At 35.8% G+C, this 20055-nt stretch overlaps 1 protein-coding gene across 1 annotated transcript; it reads right to left on the reverse strand.

Annotated features, from left to right (window-relative positions):
• Positions 1–8697: 8697 nt before the first annotated feature.
• On the reverse strand, positions 8698–19958 carry LOC134755261 (ras-GEF domain-containing family member 1B-like). The gene is made up of 12 exons (XM_063691776.1): positions 19787–19958; positions 19079–19331; positions 18860–18976; positions 18523–18765; positions 18189–18334; positions 17565–17709; positions 17202–17462; positions 16971–17114; positions 13758–13837; positions 13294–13395; positions 11993–12165; positions 8698–8969 (listed from the first exon to the last, which is right to left on the reverse strand). Exons 2-12 carry the CDS (start codon positions 19250–19252, stop codon positions 8887–8889), a joined length of 1668 nt encoding a protein of 555 aa, XP_063547846.1. The 5' UTR covers positions 19253–19331; positions 19787–19958; the 3' UTR covers positions 8698–8886.
• Between the last annotated feature and the right edge of the window lie 97 nt (positions 19959–20055).

The raw sequence follows: 20055 nt of genomic DNA on the forward strand, positions 1-20055 counted from the left end.
CTTTTCCTACGAGTTAACAATAGTAGCTTGTTAACCAAGGGATGAAAGGCACCCATTCATTGTTTGCCAATAGTCCGAGGCTGAAATGATGCCTTTCACCCGAGTTAAACACTCTACTTTTCATTTCGAATACGAGAAAAGTAAAAAGCGTGTTTTACATGACTAAGTATAAATTTTTAAGTATTTCTTGAGGGTACTTTCAATTAACAATTTAGGCAAAAGTATTGTTATTTATGGAATGAGGAGTTAAATATCAGAATGGAAATTTTATAACAAATTCATTTAAATCCAAATTTCAAATGCTTACTGTAAAAAAAAAACTTACTTAGGACGTAAAATGCTCTAGTGCAGACACGTATCATTTTCTGCACACCTTTTAGAACAACAATGACCCTCTTTCAGAGCATGAGAAATGAAAAAAATAATACTTTAAACTAGTAGAAGGAGGTATAACTTCAAGGTAGAATCATATACTCGTAGGTAAACAAACCACAAGTATACAGCTAAGATACGCGAGCATACCTTCTTACGCGCCCGACCCGGCTGGTCAGCGACACCTCGTAACTTAGCACAATCGGATTAGGACCAACACCGAAATCTCTTCCAAAGTTATGAAATTTGGTATGTATGTTAATTAGAGGTCTCTTTTTCATGTCCACACTATTTGACTTTTGGGTACCTCGAGGAATAGCAGCCATCTTGGAAAATGTGTACCATCCTGGAGAAATTTGCGTTTTACTCTAAATCTACGTTCTCTGTGAAATATGGTGTAAGGCAACATTAAAGCTTATTAAATTCTACACAAAAAAGTATTAAATATCTTTACGGAAAAAATACATTGCCATAATTGTTCGTGCATTAATGTCACAGCTAACTGTTAAGTATCAAGGACGAGTATAAGGTCAAGTTCACATTTCAAAACATTACGAGTATGGAATGGTTATATAAATATCAACATAGAAATTGGAATGCAAGAAGATACAGTACACAGTAGGTACTGTATTACAAAGGTAAATGCACATAACGATATCTATCACATTTAAGTATGGAGTTTTGGATCAAAAAAGAAGACCCTTATTATATATTGTAATAAAGTAATACACGTTTCATAATTTCAGGATTCAACAATTATAAAAACACCGATCATTCGTAGTGAGGCAATAGTGGGATAACTGTAGGTACTTAGGTAGGTAATCTGATAAATGAGTAAATTTTTTGAAAGTGCAGTTATTTGTCCAACGTTGAAACAATCGTACACAATGAAACTTTGCGATTTCTCGGAAACTAGCTTAAGCTAGTGCCGTCTGTCAAGCAAAGGCAGGCTCAGGGACCCCCAGCACCTCCCCAATACGCGAGCGCGCCTCGGAGAAGGAGCACGTTGCTACGAGCATTATTGTGAATTCGTGCGGCAAAAGTAATTTTTTTCATGTATGTTTCGCAATTTTTAAAGATATCGAGTTTGGCGTTATTTAATTTTTTGTTGTGTTCTATGTGTATTAAAGTTTATTTGGAGCTAAAGATTTTTAAATTTCGTTCACTCTTTGGTGCAGTTTTTTTAATTGTTTAAAAAAACACCCCCTAGTCTCACAATGAAACATATGTATGTAGTATACAATGAAACAGGTCTCATGTTTAATGAAACATGATGTTCACTGAACACCATTTACCAGTACACAATGAAACAAACTCATTATTTTTTTAAATAATTAAAGCATATGGGAGAAATTTGTGAAAGTAAAATACCATTAAAATTGATAATAATTTGTCTATCATATGGCAAAATATAAGATACTTAACTTTAGAAACGGCTGAGATATGATGGTTTATATGTTGAATGTTTCATTGATGGCAAGGTATTGGTCACATGCCTAACATTGAAACAGTCGTACACAATAAAACATCACGATATTTATAAAACACTATGTTGCTAGAAAGTGTATGATATCAAGCATGGAGGTGCTCAAAACCCTCCGGCGTCCACCTAGCTGGCAATCATGCCCCGTGGACATAGAAGGCGTACCTTTGTCGCAGCATGCCGTACGTGCCGACCAGATTTTCGATTCACAATAAAACTTCGGTGTGTGTACAATGAAACAACTCTTTCGCTTTATATATTTCAGCAATATTATAATCATTCCATAAGTCGGAAACCTTTTAAATAACCAATTTCAGCCTACCACTATTTTCTTAGTTCCTTTCTCATTAAGTGATTGAAAGCATATTTGTATTAATGTTACTTATTTTTACACCGTTTCAATGTTTATTGACCATGTTTCATGGTAGACTATAATTATTACATTTGTTTCACTGTAAAAATTAGTGTTTCATTGAAAACATGCATAAATAAATACACAATGAAACAAAACTCATTTTTAGAAAAAGTATTATAATACAGAAACTGTTAAAGATAGGTAAAAACCAAGGATGCCATACGATAGCCAACTAAATTGTTTATCTTCAAACGAAATATCACAATCATAACTTTAAAAACACCAGAGATAGGAAGGTTTGAACTTTTGGTGTTTCAATGTTCCACAACTTACCCTACGTTAAATATAGCTATAATCTATATTTGCCAAAACAAAAACAGTTGTAGTTGTAACCAATAACCAGCAATTCCAGCATGTTGCTTTGGGAAGAACTTAAAGTGAATGCGTACTAATACTACCTACCTACATCTTATCCCACTCTTGCAGCAGCTTATCCTTTCATACATAGGCATATATAATCTGTGACATTAGGTATATTAAAAGTGATGTCAATTAAAAAGAAAACACAAGTATTTCCATTTTTAACTACAAATACAGTTCTGATTAAAACAGTAAATTAAGTAATTTCACTGATACTCTATTGTTCTCTAAAAAAAGGTTCAAATATCAAAGTTAGGATTAAAACTGCTTATTACTTCGTTATATAATATATATACTTATTACCCAAGCTAACATACCAGTATTTATCGCTTTTTGATTTAATAATGATCGCTATATAGAAATTATTTTTTCCCCTCACTAGCTCGGAAAGCCGTCTTTTATCCTTTAAAACAAGCGGGGAAAAATGCATTTTATCCACTAGTGGGGAAAGTAATTTGACCTTGAATGGAGCTTGTTTAAGTAGCTTGACAGATAACAAAACGTAAAACGCTCATAATAATGGTTCGTTCGATATTAATTATCATTAAATAAATGGTTTGAGAATCTAATAAAAAATACCAAATTTAGCTTTATTTAATAATTTTAAGTCATAAACCTTAAAATTCCATAAGAAACGTTAGATTTTTTATAATGATGTTAATATAATTCTGAACGCACAAGTTGAGTCGATGCAATTTCAAAACGCATCGTTGACATTTCATACGTCAGAACAGAAATGTCAACTTTGTCAACGAAAATTTTACTTCAGAATTATTTTTAACATCATTATAAAAAATCTAACGTTTCTTATGGAATTTTAAGGTTTATGACTTAAAATTATTAAATAAAGCTAAATTTGGTATTTTTTATTAGACTTTCAAACCATTTATTTAATGATAATTAATATCGAACGAACCATTATTATGAGCGTTTTACGTTTTGTTATCCGTCAAGCTACTTAAACATGCTCCATTCAAGGTCAAATTACTTTCCCACTAGTGGATAAAATGCGTTTTTCCCCGCTTGTTTTAAAGGATAAAAGACGGCTTTCCGAGCTAGTGAGGGGAAAATACATTATTATCATTGGATGAGTAATCGTAAGAAAAAGTATATTGATTTATTCGATTTGAAGTATCTGAATTTTCTTTATATATTTACTTAAAACTGACGTGAAAGTTTTTCTTTCTGATGAGTGCTTGATAAATAGTTCCTGGGCAACTAATATTTTCACTCAGATAAGTACCTACATTAAGTAAGATCTCATAAGTCCACAAAATATGGGTTTATTTTTTAGAGTTCGCATCAACAGAACTTATCCATAGTAATCAAACAATTATTTAATAAGATAAAATAATACTTCTCATAACATAAAATAATAATTTCGAAATAAAAACCGCGGACGTATGTTTTTTCACCTTATGGCGGCTGGCGCTTACGTCGCATAGCACCGCAATAGTATTGGAGCGGCGTTAATAATAGCGTAAGCGCCAACCGCCATAAGGTGCCTTTACTCGTGGGACGCCACAATGGGGTTGGCAACTGTCAAAGGTTTGCAGAGATGGCGCCGTCATAGCTTGCCCCTTTTTCTATGAGACTTAGCTTTAAGGGTTCGCTGCGATGCGAGCCTCGCATCTAGGGCATAAAAACAAACAAAAATTTGACACAATTCTAGGGATTGACAGGGCAAGCTATGCTGGCGCCATCTGCTAATTATTTCGACCGGCCAACCCCATTGTTCTTTTATTATCGAATAAATATTTTCAAACACCGAGAACTTATTAAACACGTTTACTAACGCTACACTTGACACCTTTTGAAATAAGTAGGTATTGAACATGTCCGACCGGCGGCGAAAGTGACTAGCGATCGACTATTTACTACGCGCAAGAAATGGAAGTGTAGGTTTAGATCTCATGTGAATAAAACAGATAGATGTATTACTTTAGATCAAATACAACACTCGCTCACAAAGAAACACATTGATAATGGCTACTCGCATTAGTCGGATGCGGATGTGGGACAACTGCAAGATAAGGAAGGTAACGGGCAACATTGCTGGCTCTTTGATGGCACGTGGCGTGAGCCCTGAATGTGAATACCAACCCTTTATGAAGACCCAGGAATGTTTAATGTTTATAAAATATAAATTATATTACTTGTATTGAATAAAAAATATCAGTAATACATTAGAATAATTATTACAATGTAAATATCATTTTTATCATAGAATAACTTTAAATCTACAATATATGTAATATTCATAATTAAGTACGTAGGATCGACTATTTACATGATAAATTAACAGTTTAAAATTTATTTTCTAGCAGTTCATATCATTAATACGCCTAAAAAACTAAGCTATTTACGAAATTATACGCACGTAATTAACATGATTTCAACACATTTATATAAAAACTGCGTTTCTTTTAGTAGTATGTAAACACTAAAATGGCAAAGTATGTATTAAGTATTAGGCAATTTTAGCTGAATTAGGCTATGAGATGAGAGAACGCAGAATCTGGTACATTGTTAGCTACGCACCGTAACCCATCCCTGGTGGGAAAGCAGCCGTTCCTGTTCGTGTTTATATAGTGTATGTAGTGAATCACTCCTTATAGATAACTGATTGAAGGATAATATTAATTTAATTCATCACCTACATTTGAGCATACTACATTAAACAATGATTACAGATTTTTTTCAGTCAGATAGCCTAACCTAACTAACGTAGGCATTGGGCCTTAGGAGGATACTGGAACTAGAAAATAGTTACCTAAGTACGCATAAATCAATAATGTACGGAATACAAGCTTATTCGGTGGATGAACAGGTACTTTTAGTCAAAATTACTATGAATCTAGATGACATACCGACATTTAACAACCACAAAAATATAATTAAATATAATACATTTATTGTGTATTTTATTCAGCATCGAATGGCAATTTTAATTATCGCATTATAGAATCTGCAGAACATGTTTCACACACACACTAAAAATACTTACATAGATCACACGAGACGTGTTATGTATAAACACACAAGAGTAAATCATAATATATTTCAACCTTTAATGAGATCATTTCAAATTATTTAAATAAAAACAAACAATTAAATATACTTATGGAGAGATTCATCAAAATGGCGAGAATTTGTTATTAAATACTGTATAAGGAACTTTTATGTAGACAATAGGTCTTCGTAAACACCCTCTGAATTCAAACCGTAAGCACATCACACGGTTGGGTTGACCTAAGCCGAAACATTACAAGTAGGTACATGTTGATAATAAGTATAATAGCTACACATCGGCGGCTCGTGGCATTTAGCACGTAGCACTAGCACTAGTGATGACACCGATGAGACATCTCACATATTACCTTAACTGACATATTTCAACTTTTGAAAATTACATAATTGGCAAGAAACGTTTCTGACAGTAATGTTACCGAATAAATTACACTTAAATTTCATGTAACATCTCCGCTACTTTTGACGTCAAGTGGATTTTCACAGATAGAAGACATAGAATAACTTGTAATAATTTAGAACAAATATTAATTGTATATCACGAATGTCATATATTAAACTAGCGACCCGCCCCGGCTTCGCACGGGTTACACAAAACTTTTACAAATTATACACCTCAAGAATTACTCTATTGATAGGTGAAAACCGCATTAAAATGCGTGGCGTAGTTTTAAAGACAGACAGCGGAAAGCGACTTTGTTTTATACTATGTAGTGATGATTGCAAATATTTTTTCTAATTGGTTTCCTTTGTTCGACTTGTAACTTACTCGAACTTACTTGTAAAAACACGGTTACATCACTCGTCTGTCAGAAACGTCAAATGCTACCTAAATGCCACGAGCCGCCGGTCTAATAATAACCATTAAAAGCAAATGTTATTTAAAGGAGTAAACTTAAAAAAGGCATACATATACTTTTTGGATTGATGTCAACAAAATAATCTCATTTTAGTGATACTTATCAAATATACACACAAAGATATACATATTTTTACATCAATACTCTAATTATGTCATTAAAATTATTACGCTGCCTTCAAAATACTTTTGTACATAATCAGGTAAATTAAATTTGAAACACCAATTCCGTTAGTACTAGAAAAGAGGTTGACAATAGTAAGTCTTTAATAGTGTAAATCTGAACATATATCTATCAAAACTATCCTATGTCCTTTAAAATCACTAATGTGTATCTCCCGTTTATTTTTCATTGAACATAGTAGACAAAACATGAACTTAATTTTTTGAATACCTTTATACCCAGGTAGCATTCATACGTCATTATGACGTCAGCGACGTCATAAAGATGTCATAATAACGTCATCATTATGTCATTATGACGTGGCTGACGTCACTTTGCTACCTGGGTACATATTGTAATTAAAATAACTGCAGCATTTACCTACTATCAGGACTCGTATCATTCAGAGTCTATTGCCAAGTACAAGCTAATAATATGAGCATTTTTGGTTTTAGCTTGTATTTTTTTGTTCCATGATAAAGTAAAAGTTACAAATATACGTAATATTTATAATTTGATTAAATGTCAACAATATCAACAACTGAATGCAGTTTAAAATGTTTGTACAGTTTAAAATAATGTAAGTTTTTTCTCAACATTGAATGATTTAATTGTTGGTGAATAATATAACCCAATGCTAAAATGTGTCATAAACAAGAGCTCAGAAAAGGTCTGCTGTTTTGAAAGTTTGCAAACATGGACATACCCTGTAATTTCACTTCACTAAATGCAGAAATAGCTATTTATTGAACAAGTGCGGAAAGTGTATGATTTCCGACGAGTGTATAAAGGAATACGAGCCGGAAATCATCTTTACACACGTGTATAATACAATGTTTTACTATGCATTGTGCGAGTAAATAAAAAAACATATCATTGCAAATAAGTTTAATTATTAAAAGGAGTGTTTAAATTCGACACGAGTTGCAAATTACCTATTCGCACGTGTATCGTACAAAGTTTTACAGTACATATGGCCCTTTAAACTTTCGACATATGCACGAAATGTGCTAATTTACGCACAAGTGCGGAAATGTAATAGTACATTATGATACAAGTGTGCTAAGTTGGTTATTACACACGAGGCGATATTGTGCGCGCAATAAGAAAGCCGATGTGTGTAATGACCAATGCACGCGCGTTTCATACGACGTTTTTCAACACACTTGCGAGAAAAAAAACAAACTCATATTAATCAAATTTTAATAGTTAAAATAGTTAGTATTGTGTGTTTCATCTGTCATACTCGTACTGCCGGCCGGCCCTCGCTCGCCCCGACCGCGGGCGGCGCGGCGGGCGGGCCGGCCGGGCCGCGCACTGCGCAGGCGGTCGGGCGCGCCCGTGCCCGCCAGTCCGACCAATTAAAGAAGGCTCCCTTTCCATGCATATTATTAGCAATCAGTTAGCTTCTTAACTCAGTCGGATAATATAATGAAAATGCACGAGTGGAATAATACACTGAAAGAGCACGCGTGTTTTATATCTAGGATTATGAGCCAAAAATCGGTGGAATAAAAACGTCGTTTTGAGCAAGTGTGTTGAAAATAATATTATAAGTATTCATAATCAAAAACAAGCCTCCCAGTCTCAGCCCAAAAAGTTGTGAGATCTGATGTACCTACAGTTATGACCAAGTGCATAATGTAGGTAGACTGACTTAGTAAAAAATAATAGTTTCCTTGAGCCCGGTATTCATACTAATCTATTTTCAGGGTCATCCACATGTATACAGATGACATTATTAACATAATAATAGCTCACCCTTTCTGAGCTCTGATTTTAAAGGAAATTACACGTTTGTACAGTCAGCATCAAATAGATAGTGACAACCAAAGTGGCCAAATATACCTATATAGTACACACCTTTGTTACTCTAGAAACAAAGATGTGTTCCGACATATTTCGCCACGTTGGGCGTCACTATTTGATGCTGACTGTACAGTAATCATCACAACAGATCAAAATATTAGTCAAAAATAAATGAACGTAACTTCATACAAGTGTATATTAGTCAAAGGTATAACCTTTTTTGCTGCGATCACGACTGTACCAACGTGGTCGAGAATCGTTATAATTGTAAAGAAGACTATAGCCTAAAATAAATTATAATACCGCTAGTTTCAGGTGCTGGAAAAGTTCACTAGTAATAAAGTTTTGATAAGTAGCAATAATATCAGGTGGATTAGAATCACAGGATTGTCAGGTTAAGCTGCCTTCAGACGTTTTAATCGTTCTTTTTCCATGTGGTCGACAGGCGGCTCGCGCTCGAATGACACCAGTTCCAGTGCTAAAAAAGGATAACCAAATTAATGTGTGTAATTAATGTGTAAATATAATAGTTATTCATATATATAATAAATATATATGAACAGTCATAAACTACATTTCTAAATGACTTCCTAAAAGGAGGAAATTATTGTTTTTTGAAATGAAATGAAAAATGCTTTATTGCCACAAAAAAGTAGGTACAGAATATAAACTGGAAGGATTGGGCATTGACGTCGGTAATAAACGGCTAACTAACCTGCGTTTTGCCGACGACATCGTCCTTTTCTCCCACACGGCATCTCAACTACAACACATGCTACAAGATCTCAGCACAGCGAGCCTTGAGGTTGGACTCACAATGAACAGAGCGAAAACTCAGTTGATGACCAATGGAGCAAAACACAGGGTCACGGTAGATGGGCAGGATATACAGTATGTTGATGAGTACATTTACTTGGGCCAGATAGCCTCCTTCGAAAACAGGCAAACCATAGAGGTCAATAGACGTATTGACAACGCCTGGAAGAGCTTCTGGTCCATGAAGGCGCTATTGAAGGGCGACCTTCCCCTGTGTCTCAAGCGCAAACTCATCGACATGTGTATCCTGCCTATCCTAACCTACGGTCTACGGTGCTCAAACATGGTCATTAACTGAGGCGTTAAAGTCCAAACTCAAGGTTTGCCAGCGAGCGATGGAGCGCAGTTTACTAGGTGTTCGCAGAACTGATAGAATCAGAAACACGGAACTGCGCTCCAGAACTCGAGTTGTAGATGTAGGTGTCCAGACCGCTAAGCTTAAGTGGGACTGGGCTGGGCATGTCTGCCGCATGCACCCTGAAAGGTGGGCCAAAATGGTTACCGAGTGGGACCCACGGAACACCATAGATGGTGCTGGCCGGGGTGCAGGCAGGCCGAAAAGGAGATGGCGGGACGACTTGGACGTTTTTTATCCGGATTGGCGGGACACTAAAAACGACAGGGTCGAGTGGAGGAAACGAGGGGAGGCCTTTGCCCAGCAGTGGGACACTAAATTAGGCTATTAAAAAAAAAAAAAAAGTATAATAAAAAACCTTTTCGTCACACTTGCTCAGTAAGCGAGCTATTTCACGCATGTGCAGCGAGAGGTAAAGTCCATTTTACTCCCCCGGAGTTACAGCTTTTTTTAAATTATGTCACTAACTCATACGAACCAAGTAAAGGTTCTTAGACTCCCCCGGAGTTACAGCTTTTTTAAAATTATGTCACTAACTCATACAAACCAAGTACAGGTTCTTACTCCCCCGGAGTTACAGCTTTTTTTTTAAATTATGTCACTAACTCATACGAACCAAGTATAGGTTCTGAGTAAAATACTTTTTAAAAGTCAAGGAATAAAATGAGTTTTACTTTCTAAATGCTAATGAATGCAAAAAAAAACTTGTAATCAAAGTATGAAGTGGCAGTTCATGGCCTTCACTAAATTAAAAAGCTACATTGTTTCACTCCCTGGCGTGAGGAAAGTCGCACTTTCCTCACTCCAGGGAGTGACGAAAGTAGGCTTGTTCGAGCTGCTGAGGTGAAAAAAGTATTTTTAAGTAATTTACAGCGCCGTATGTCAAATAGTTCTTGAGATATGAAGCTTTAAAAAAAGGTTATTTTTTACTTTTTAACGAAATCTTTCGTTTTCCCTATATTTTTAGGGTTCTGTACCCAAAGGGTAAAAACGGGACCCTATTACTAAGACTCCGCTGTCCGTCTGTCTGTCTGTCACCAGGCTGTATCTCATGAACCCTGATAGCTAGACAGTTGAAATTTTCACAGATGATGTATTTCTGTTGCCGCTATAACAACAAATGCTAAAAACAGTAATATAAATATTTAAATGGCTCCCATACAACAAACGTGATTTTTTTGCTGTTTTTTTCCGTAATGGCACGAAACCCTTCGTGCGCGAGTCCGACTCGCACTTGTTTAAGACAAATATCGGCTCAACCGCTCATGCCATGAGATACATTGCAATAAATAAAGTTGTAGCAAATTTAATTACCTTTCATTTAAGTGCAAGAAAGGATAAGTAAGTCCTACGGTTCTCTTGTTATCATTTAAAAAAAAAGAAATTGCTATAATGGGGAAGGCAACTAATGTATTGTTTAAAGCATTGTCAAAATCCCTACAAAAGCAGCACCATCGTCGAGAGCGCAATCTACGATTAGCTTTTCCGGCCTTCCCCAGATAGCAGCAGAGCGTTGTTAGAGATCAACCATTTTTAAAATGCACTCCACTCTTAAGCACTTCATTCATTCACCTTTTAGTCGTAGCCATTGATTCCGATTCTGATTTAAGAATTTATTATGGTTTTGATATTGTTTTGATACGTCCTTGACGATAGTTCACGCCGATTGGCGCGGTGCTGGCGAACCGCACTGGAATTACTAGAAGTCGTGTCATTATATATCTCGCTCGCGCTCGTGGTCGGTCGTATCAATACAAGATCAAAAGTCAAAACTATGACAAATTGATAATTCAGAATCAGCCTTCATTGCCCACTTTAGGCATACGTTGTGCTATAGGCATGTATGTGACTCAGTCTTAAAGTTGGCCAAATTGGCAGTAAATAAGAACAAAAAAACTATACCTACTCATCCTTTTCATTTGGGTGCTAGTACTAGTGTAAGGCAAAGATAGTATGATTCTCTCTGTCGTTGTTTGAAATGAGACAGTCCTTTGACAAAGTATATATCAAATATCGTTTTTTTATAGGCGTATTATTTGCAGAATGGCATTCCGAACCAAAAAGCAATAGTTTTTTTTAAATAGCTGAATGCCATGATGCTGTGTCACAAATATATGTGAAATGGAAATTAAAGAGCCACTTCTCGGCCTAGGCCTGCAACTTTGTATGAAATTTCATTACAGACCTCTCGTCTAGCCGCGCCTGAGACGTGATACTTCCCATCCAATATGAAGTACATAACATCAATATTTCATTGCATATTTGAGAAAAAGAAGTTTACGCAATGACCCCCTCGAATCCGAATGTAACGATCAATGAACGTGACTTACCGGTCTCGGTGAGTGTGGGAGTATCGTTGAAGAAGCGCCACGCGGGCGCGTGCGGCGGCGGCGGAGCGGGCGCCGGCGGCTCGTCGCCGCACAGCCGCCGCGCCGCCAGCTGCCGGCTCACGTGCCGCGCCAGCAGCGAACACTTCTCGAAGTTCACGCGGTTACCGCCCAATCTGAATGTAATTCAATCATTCCTCCTTACATTCAAGTTGCCACCGTTTTTAGGGTTCCGTACCCAAAAGGTAAAAACGGGACCCTGTTACTAAGACTCCGCTGTCTGTCTGTCCGTCTGTCACCAGGCTGTATCTCATGAACCGTGATAGCTAGACAGCTGAAATTTACACAGATGATGTATTTCTGTTGCCGCTATAACAACAAATACTAAAATAGAATGAAATAAATATTTAAGTGGGGCTCCCATACAACAAACGTGATTTTTTTGCCGTGTTTGAGCGTAATGGTACGGAACCCTTCGCGGGCGAGTCCGACTCGCACTTCGCCGGTTTTTAATTAATTACATAGTACTATGTGCGAGGAAGATGGATAACGGGAATTTAAGAACATATATATATATATGCTCTATATTAGTTTGAATTAGAGATGGGCCGAATATTCGGTAATTGTTTGGTATTCGGCAAGTTTTCCAATGTTCGTATTCGGCCGAATTATTCGATTAAGTGCCGAATATTCAGCAAATATTTTTTATTATGTTTGTCTTCAGTCAGTCAGTATTGCAATTGTAAAATGTAAGTTCCTCCAGAACTTTTCAAGTACTCATCTATCAGGTTGCGTTTTCCCGTTGTCATTAAAACACATTATGAGACATATTGAATTTAATCCATAGGACGTTTGAATTATTTGGAGTGGTAAACATTTGTTTGACCTGTTTTTTCTAGGGAATTACCTAGGAAACGATTCATCTTTAAGAATAAATCCGACGAATTTTCGGTTCCGTAAGATCTGAACCCAATATTCGTATTCGGCAAACTTCATATTCGAACCATCTCTAGTTTGAAAGTTTAAACCTAAAACTGATAGTCCAAGAGGAATCAACAAGTTTTTCAGTAGACCCGTATTAGCCTATACTTTTTTTGTAAAGGTACCTAAAAAGTATTTTCTGTCAGTGACCATCATGCGCAGGAGAAGAAAGTCATCGAACAACAAAAAACTACGAAAAATAAAGTTCTCGTTAATAAGTATGTGAGCCACTGTTCCCGCCTTGACCCTAACTAGGCATTCTATTCATGCAAAATCCATTCGGCAACCTTTTCCCATAGCAAGCAAATGTACAGTTGACTTACTTTGATGACGAGCCTTGATTAGCAAAATGCAGGTCCCTGCAAGTGACGGACAGCAACGGTACGGCAGTCTCAGTAGGTGCGGCCGCTAGCGCTGCTCGGTATCTACCGTTCAAACAATCAACTGTGTATTTTATATTACACCAATGTCTTGTCAAAAAAATATACATTCTCGAGACAAAACTAGAACTAGCAGAAAATAATGGAATAAGAAATGTAAACAAACGGCTGAGATGGGCGGGTCACTTTGAAAAAGTGCTTGATATGAGAGCTGCAAATATTGTGACTAGAGCCAAAGAAAATATGGGTAGATTGTGTCGAGGAAGATTTTAGCAAGGTAAGAAAGATCACCAACTCGAGAAAGCCTTCCAAGGATCGTGACAACAAGATAGTGGTAGGCCAAGATCCCCAATGGGCTATAGCTGCAGCGCCATTGGAAGATAATAAATATAATGTATAATAATTACCTTGCGTGGTTTCCACTAGGTTCAACACATAACTCCAACTGACGCAGTTGCTGGCCGCAAACTCCAGACGTGCGGCTCCACTGTAAACATTTAGTTACAATTTAATGGCGTTATTCTTAAACGTTTGTCGAAACTAACAAACTGTTGATAATCGTTTGACCATCAATCATTTCATCATTAGTGTTTGTACGAGATAAAATGTTATATGGGGTAAGCGTGCACAACAAGGCTTAGATAAAGGTTTCTCCAGCACGAAGCGTAATGGACGGTGATAAAATAAATGAAGTCTACACCTTCAGAATCAGAGCACTATATATACAATCCATATACTTTACTTCGACCCCTTTCTCCTTGCCTTTCCAAATTTTTCTATGCGTTGCCTTTAGATAATAACCACGTCGCACTAATGCTTTAAGACGAAAGTGGAGGACCCGCGCGAAATCGCCTTTTCATACAAACGTACTCCTCAAAATATTTTGGCACAATTTGTTGTATATCAACCACAGCTATGCCACCACGTTTGTTTTTTTCGAAATTTTAATTATTATAAAAATTTGTATGAAATCGGTTTTTCGCTCCTAATTTTACAATATACAAAAAATCTAAAAAAGTCAAATGTAGGGGGTAGGGGCATATAGTCTAACCCGTTCGTATAAAAATACCGCAAATCGATGTACAGGTTAGCCGTTTGGCACACACATACTAGAGATCAATACAAAATTTTTGACCAGCAGTTCCTGAAAAAATTTCGCTGCGGGGGGTGGTAAAACATTTTTTTTTTGTATGGAAAAAATTTTTTTTTTCCAAAACCTATCGTGTGTGGTATCATACGAAAAGGCTTTTTCATCAACATTTCGGGCATTTTTTTTTTAAATAAAACAAAAAGAATTTTCGAAACATACCAAGTTTGGGCTCTTCCAGACACGATATGGCTGATTTTTTTTTTGTACAATTTACCACAAATGATACGTGATGTCCTCATGTCTAACTCCAAGAAAGCTATTTTGGAAATAATATCATTAACATTTTTTTTTTTTTCAATTTTACAAAGTGACACAGTTCTACTTCAATACCTATTTCACGAGACTTATGGAACTATACTGCAGAAACAATACATACGGTACATTTTAATCATAAAATGATACGTAATATCCATATATCGAACGGGAAATACCTCTTTAACCCTTTAACTGTGCCTTTCATCAGTTGGTATGGTTTGTTTAGTTTTTGACACAAAATATCAAGATTGTATCCTTCAGATACGATATACCCTATCGATTTTTCTTTGTACAATATAAAGAAATTATTTTCAAAATTGCTGTCTTGGGGTTAGATATCAAGATATTACGTATTATTTATGGTATATTGTACAAAAAAAAATCAGTAAGGTACATGTCGTATCTGAAGGATACAATCTTGGCATTTTGTGTCAAAAACAAAACAAACTATACCAACCGATGAAAAGGCGCAGTTAAAGGGTTAAAGAGGTATTTCCCGTTCGATATATGGATATTACGTATCATTTTATGATTAATATGTACCGTATCTGCAGTATAATTCCATAAGTCTCGTGAAATAGGTATTGAAGTAGAACTGTGTCACTTTGTAAAATTGAAAAATTAAAAAAAAAATGTTAATGACAATATTTTCGAAATTGCTTTCTTGGGGTTAGACATGAGGATATCACGTATCATTTGTGGTATATTGTACAAAAAAAATCAGCCATATCGTGTCTGGAGGAGCCCAAACTTGGTATGTTTCGAAAATTCTTTTTGTTTTAATTTAAAAAAAAAATGCCCGAAATGTAATGATGTGATATATTTTTAGAATCGCCTCAAAAAACCCTTTCGTATGATATCACACTCGATAGGTTTTGGAAAAAAAAATTTTTTTTTGCCATACAAAAAAAGAAATGTTTTACCACTCCCCCCCGCAGCGAAATTGTGTTAGGAACTGCGGGTCAAAAATTTTGTTTCGACCTCTAGTATGCGTGTGCCAAACGGCTAACCTGTACATCGATTTGCGTTATTCCTTTGAAATTGGGGTCGAGCGGTTTCCGCTAATAGCTATGGTTAATATACATCAAGTTTGCAAAAATAATTAGCGTTAATTCAATATCCAGAGAGGAAAATGGGGACTACATTTGTATGGAGAAGCGGCCATCGCCTTTTCTCTTAAGAGAGAGGTTACACCGTCCGCGTAAAACGAATGTAGGTACTGCAGCTCAGACATTTTTTTAATTTTAATTTCTTATGGCGTTATTCATAACGCGCTACAAGACTCAATTAGCTATTAATCGTTTGTCTTAATCTATCATTTTGACTTATGTATTTGCAAGAAATGGATTAAAAATTTCTTTTTTTCTGGTTTGAACTGCCATCAGTCGGTAACGACAATAATCAGATAAAACATAAATTAACTCATTGAGGCTTGCAAAATTTTATGAATAAGGGGGCAACTATTATTCTTTTTCAAATGCAATAGGGATGTTGACATGAATCGCGAATATGTAAAATGTTATGTTTTTACCATAGCAGGGAATATTAGAATGTATGCATGCATGACAGCTTGGGGCGTTTTTGCGCGAAATTTAAACACTAAACTAATTAAAGTCGATTTTTTATAAAAAAATAATGAATAAAAAAAAAATTATGCAATAATTACGCGTCTATCTATAAAGTGAAAACAGTTCTAAAAAATTGTCAACATCCCTATTAATGAGATACGCATAGTCTGGCAAACAAGTTTCGTCAAGGACCGAACAATTAAAGAAATCTCATTCCCCTGTTGGGTTTACAATACTAGAATAAGATAGGCAGTATGATCCTCTCCTCTCTTCCTATGTTCCACTGACAAACGACTCTTGCCAAACTATAAGTACTACTTAATGGTTGTTGCAGTCAGCATCAAATAGGCGGCTTTGGCTGTCATTATCTAATGGATGGTGATTGTGCAACCACCTCAAAAGCGGTTAGTTGTTGCCATATCCGAAAGCTGAGCTGAGTGAGCTACGAGCGGTCGGGTTGAGCTGGAGCGAGGCCAGAAGGGTCGCTGAAGATAGGAAAGCGTGGCGCGAGCTTGTGAAGGCCCTTTGCAACTCTGGGGTGCCATAGGACAACAACAACAACAACATATCCGAAAGCCGCATCAGTGTGACAAACGCCTAACCCTAATTAATAATGTTGTACAACTTGTAAAGTAGTATAATATTACCGTCTTCTTAAGACGCGTTACAGGAGACATATTCAGAGCACTAATGATGGCCATGAGGGAGTTGAAATTTCCAAGGTTAAAACATTCTCTAGCCGTCATAACCCACTGTTCTATTACACGAGCTCTGTATTTGCTTTTCACGGCCTGCAAACAAATTAAATAATGAATAACATAATAAACATTTAGATAATTCATTAATTATTTCATTAATACCTATATATAATATCATACCTTTAGAACATCTGTTGCGCATAAGTAGCTGAGTCTATTAAACCAGTCAGCATAAGCTTCCAGATTTCTTGTACTCTTCAGGTCAATGTGGTGAAGATTGATGGGTGTCTTCCCGCAAGAAGAAGTTGGTTGTTGTGGCTGTGTTGGAGCAAAAGTTTGCACAAATTCCTCTGGTCCAACAAATGACAGTCGATGTAACTCAACTATAGTCAATTGGTTTGCCAGCTCGGCTGGTGTTAAACCAAGTGTAAGAATATCTCCCTGTTAACAAAAAATATTATTTACAAATGAATAAACACTCATTTTAAAGAATTTGTTTAGTAGTAATATGCCAATAAGCGTAAATTTAAGTTTATTTTTTACCTGAGCTAACTGTTCCACAGATGTCACTTGAGGTATATCAACCAATGTTTCTTCGTACTGCTCAAGTGCTGTTAATTTATCCAGAAGTTTTTCCAGCATTGTTGATACTTCCACCCTTACTGAAGACATGTGCTCTGCTGCACATCTATACAAATAAAAAAAATACAACTAAATTAAACATTACCAAAGTTTGTGGTCTATATTATCTTCTTTTACCTAGCATTTGTCCTGGCTTATTGCCACGACTCATGAGCCTGGGGTCAGCCTGGCACTAGATTTTACGAAAGTGAGTGCCATTTGACCTTCCAACCTAGAGGGGAAACTAAGACTTATTGGACTAGGCCGGTTTCCTCACGATTTTTTCCTTCACCGAAAAGTGACTAGTAAACGTCAAATGATGTATCATACATAAGTACCAAAAAACTTATCAGTGCCAGCCAGGGTTCGAACCTGCAATCTCTGGATTTAAAGTCACACCTAATCACTATTGCATTGTGGTCTGTAAAATATCATAAAGTTAATTTTACACAAATTACAGTAAGGCACAGCTTTAGTTATTGAGAACCCTTAAGTTATGGGTTAATTTCTTAAGTTAGGAAACAATATACCGAGATTATATCTTACCTTTGTGTAATATTCCGAACAAGTGTCATTACTCTATCGTCACGGAAGTCATAGGGGAACATACTAGTCCACTGTGTCAACACTCTCACTAGTGCTCTCATGTCTGTTAACTCTTTTTCTACTAAATCTTTCACTTCCGCCCTTCCCTGTGCACATTAAAATTATTACAATACTTACATCATAAAGTAATTAATAAGCATTATGTTACACCTAGGAATTTAAATAACAGTGACATCTTATTTAGTTACATTATTATCAATTACATAAAGATTTCTTAATAGAAAATTTTATCAATAACAGCTTAAAATTATAAAAAATATATAATGATACTTACAATCTTGTCATATGTTTTAAAGTAGCGTTTACATAGCTTTCCAAGTAATTCATGAGGCTTAATAAAAAGTCGGGAACACAACAGGAATGTGAATGTATAGGATTTGTTTGTACCAGGCCTCAGCATGTCTACCAGTGAATCCAGGGGAGCACTAACAAGCTGCCCATCTTTATACTCAAGCTCTGTCTTTTCCACCGGGCAATTCACAAATGTTGTTAAAGTCTTTACACCCACAGCTGCCAACTAGGTATAAGGCAAAAGAAGATGAGAGTATTGCACATATTAAGTAGGTATGTGACAAATATATATGTACAAATTAATAGATATCGATAATTACCTGTGTAGCATCTCCTTTTTGAGTAACAAAATTTAAACCACCATTCATAACAAGATGTTTACAAGAGTTTTCTGTCATAAACTTATTGCCTCTCACCATGGAATAATAATCATCATTCTGTAACAAATTAGTAAAAAATAGTTTTAAATTTTAAACAATGCTATGTTTATAAGATTATAATAAATAAATGCAATTGCTTAAAACAAAATGTTAACTTACATCATAGTAAGAGAGTCCAGTGCCATGCAATAGAGCTGGGTCGGGTGGAAGAGGAGCATGGTCGGTGGGTGGTGGAGGGACAGGGGCCGGCTCGCTGGGTGGTGGTGGCACCTTAATGTTACACCCGCTACATGATGCTTCATTCAGCTTACTTGCGTAGTAATACATCGCCATTCAATTCCTCAAAAGCAGGCCAATACTAAGCTTCAGTAGCTTACTGGCACACTTTTAGTTAACAAACCCATTAGACTACCTAAAAGCATAATGCAACAATTACCTCGGCGCAGCACCAATTAGTTACATAAAAACAATTATAATTATGCTACCATAATAGCACTTATATAATGATTTCTATGCAAATGCGAAATTATAAAATACTACGCATTTTATCGTTTTCTTTTTCATTACATACTAAACCTTATATTACTTAATAAATATTTACATGTATTAATAAATATTTGTACCTACTCCATCTGGTAAAAGATTGATTATACAGATACATATCGTTATAATTAAGCAGTGCGAACATTTTCTCTAGTAGGTCCTTCAATGAAAATTAAATAAGGTGTACAACTAAATGAGCTAGAAACATAATTGAAAAAAAAATGATGTTGTTTAAGGATATAAGGAATTACATTGATATTGATAATACAATACAGAAGGTGAAAGTCGTCACCAACTACCGCGACCACAATCTACTGAATCTACCTTTAAAATCACGCCTCAGTATGTTTCTTCTTCAAATTCCTCGAAGCACAGATCTATTTTAAATAAATCAAAGAATAATAATTCACAAACAAATTTGTCCACTTTATTTAGATTTCTCTAAATTTAATATTTTTTTACACAAAATAGCGCCAACCAAGAGTACTCTTGTTTTTTTTTTGTATTGTTTGTTTTCAATGTTGCCATAAGCAAAAAAGCTTAACCATAGATAAAGTAAGTAACACGAACATGACATTTTGAAAATAAAGAGT

Source organism: Cydia strobilella, chromosome Z (genome assembly GCF_947568885.1).
Source record: "Cydia strobilella chromosome Z, ilCydStro3.1, whole genome shotgun sequence".
In the NCBI taxonomy this organism is placed as follows: Eukaryota; Metazoa; Arthropoda; class Insecta; order Lepidoptera; family Tortricidae; genus Cydia; species Cydia strobilella.

Excerpts from the sequence above, each read along its gene's own strand:
- LOC134755261 (XM_063691776.1), bottom strand. The coding sequence starts at position 19,252 with ATGGCGATGTATTACTACGCAAGTAAGCTGAATGAAGCATCATGTAGC. Across the intron at positions 18,766-18,859 it reads AAAAAGGAGATGCTACACAG|TTGGCAGCTGTGGGTGTAAA; the intron begins GTAATTATCGAT and ends CCTTATACCTAG. Across the intron at positions 8,970-11,992 it reads TCCCACACTCACCGAGACCG|CACTGGAACTGGTGTCATTC; the intron begins GTAAGTCACGTT and ends ATCCTTTTTTAG.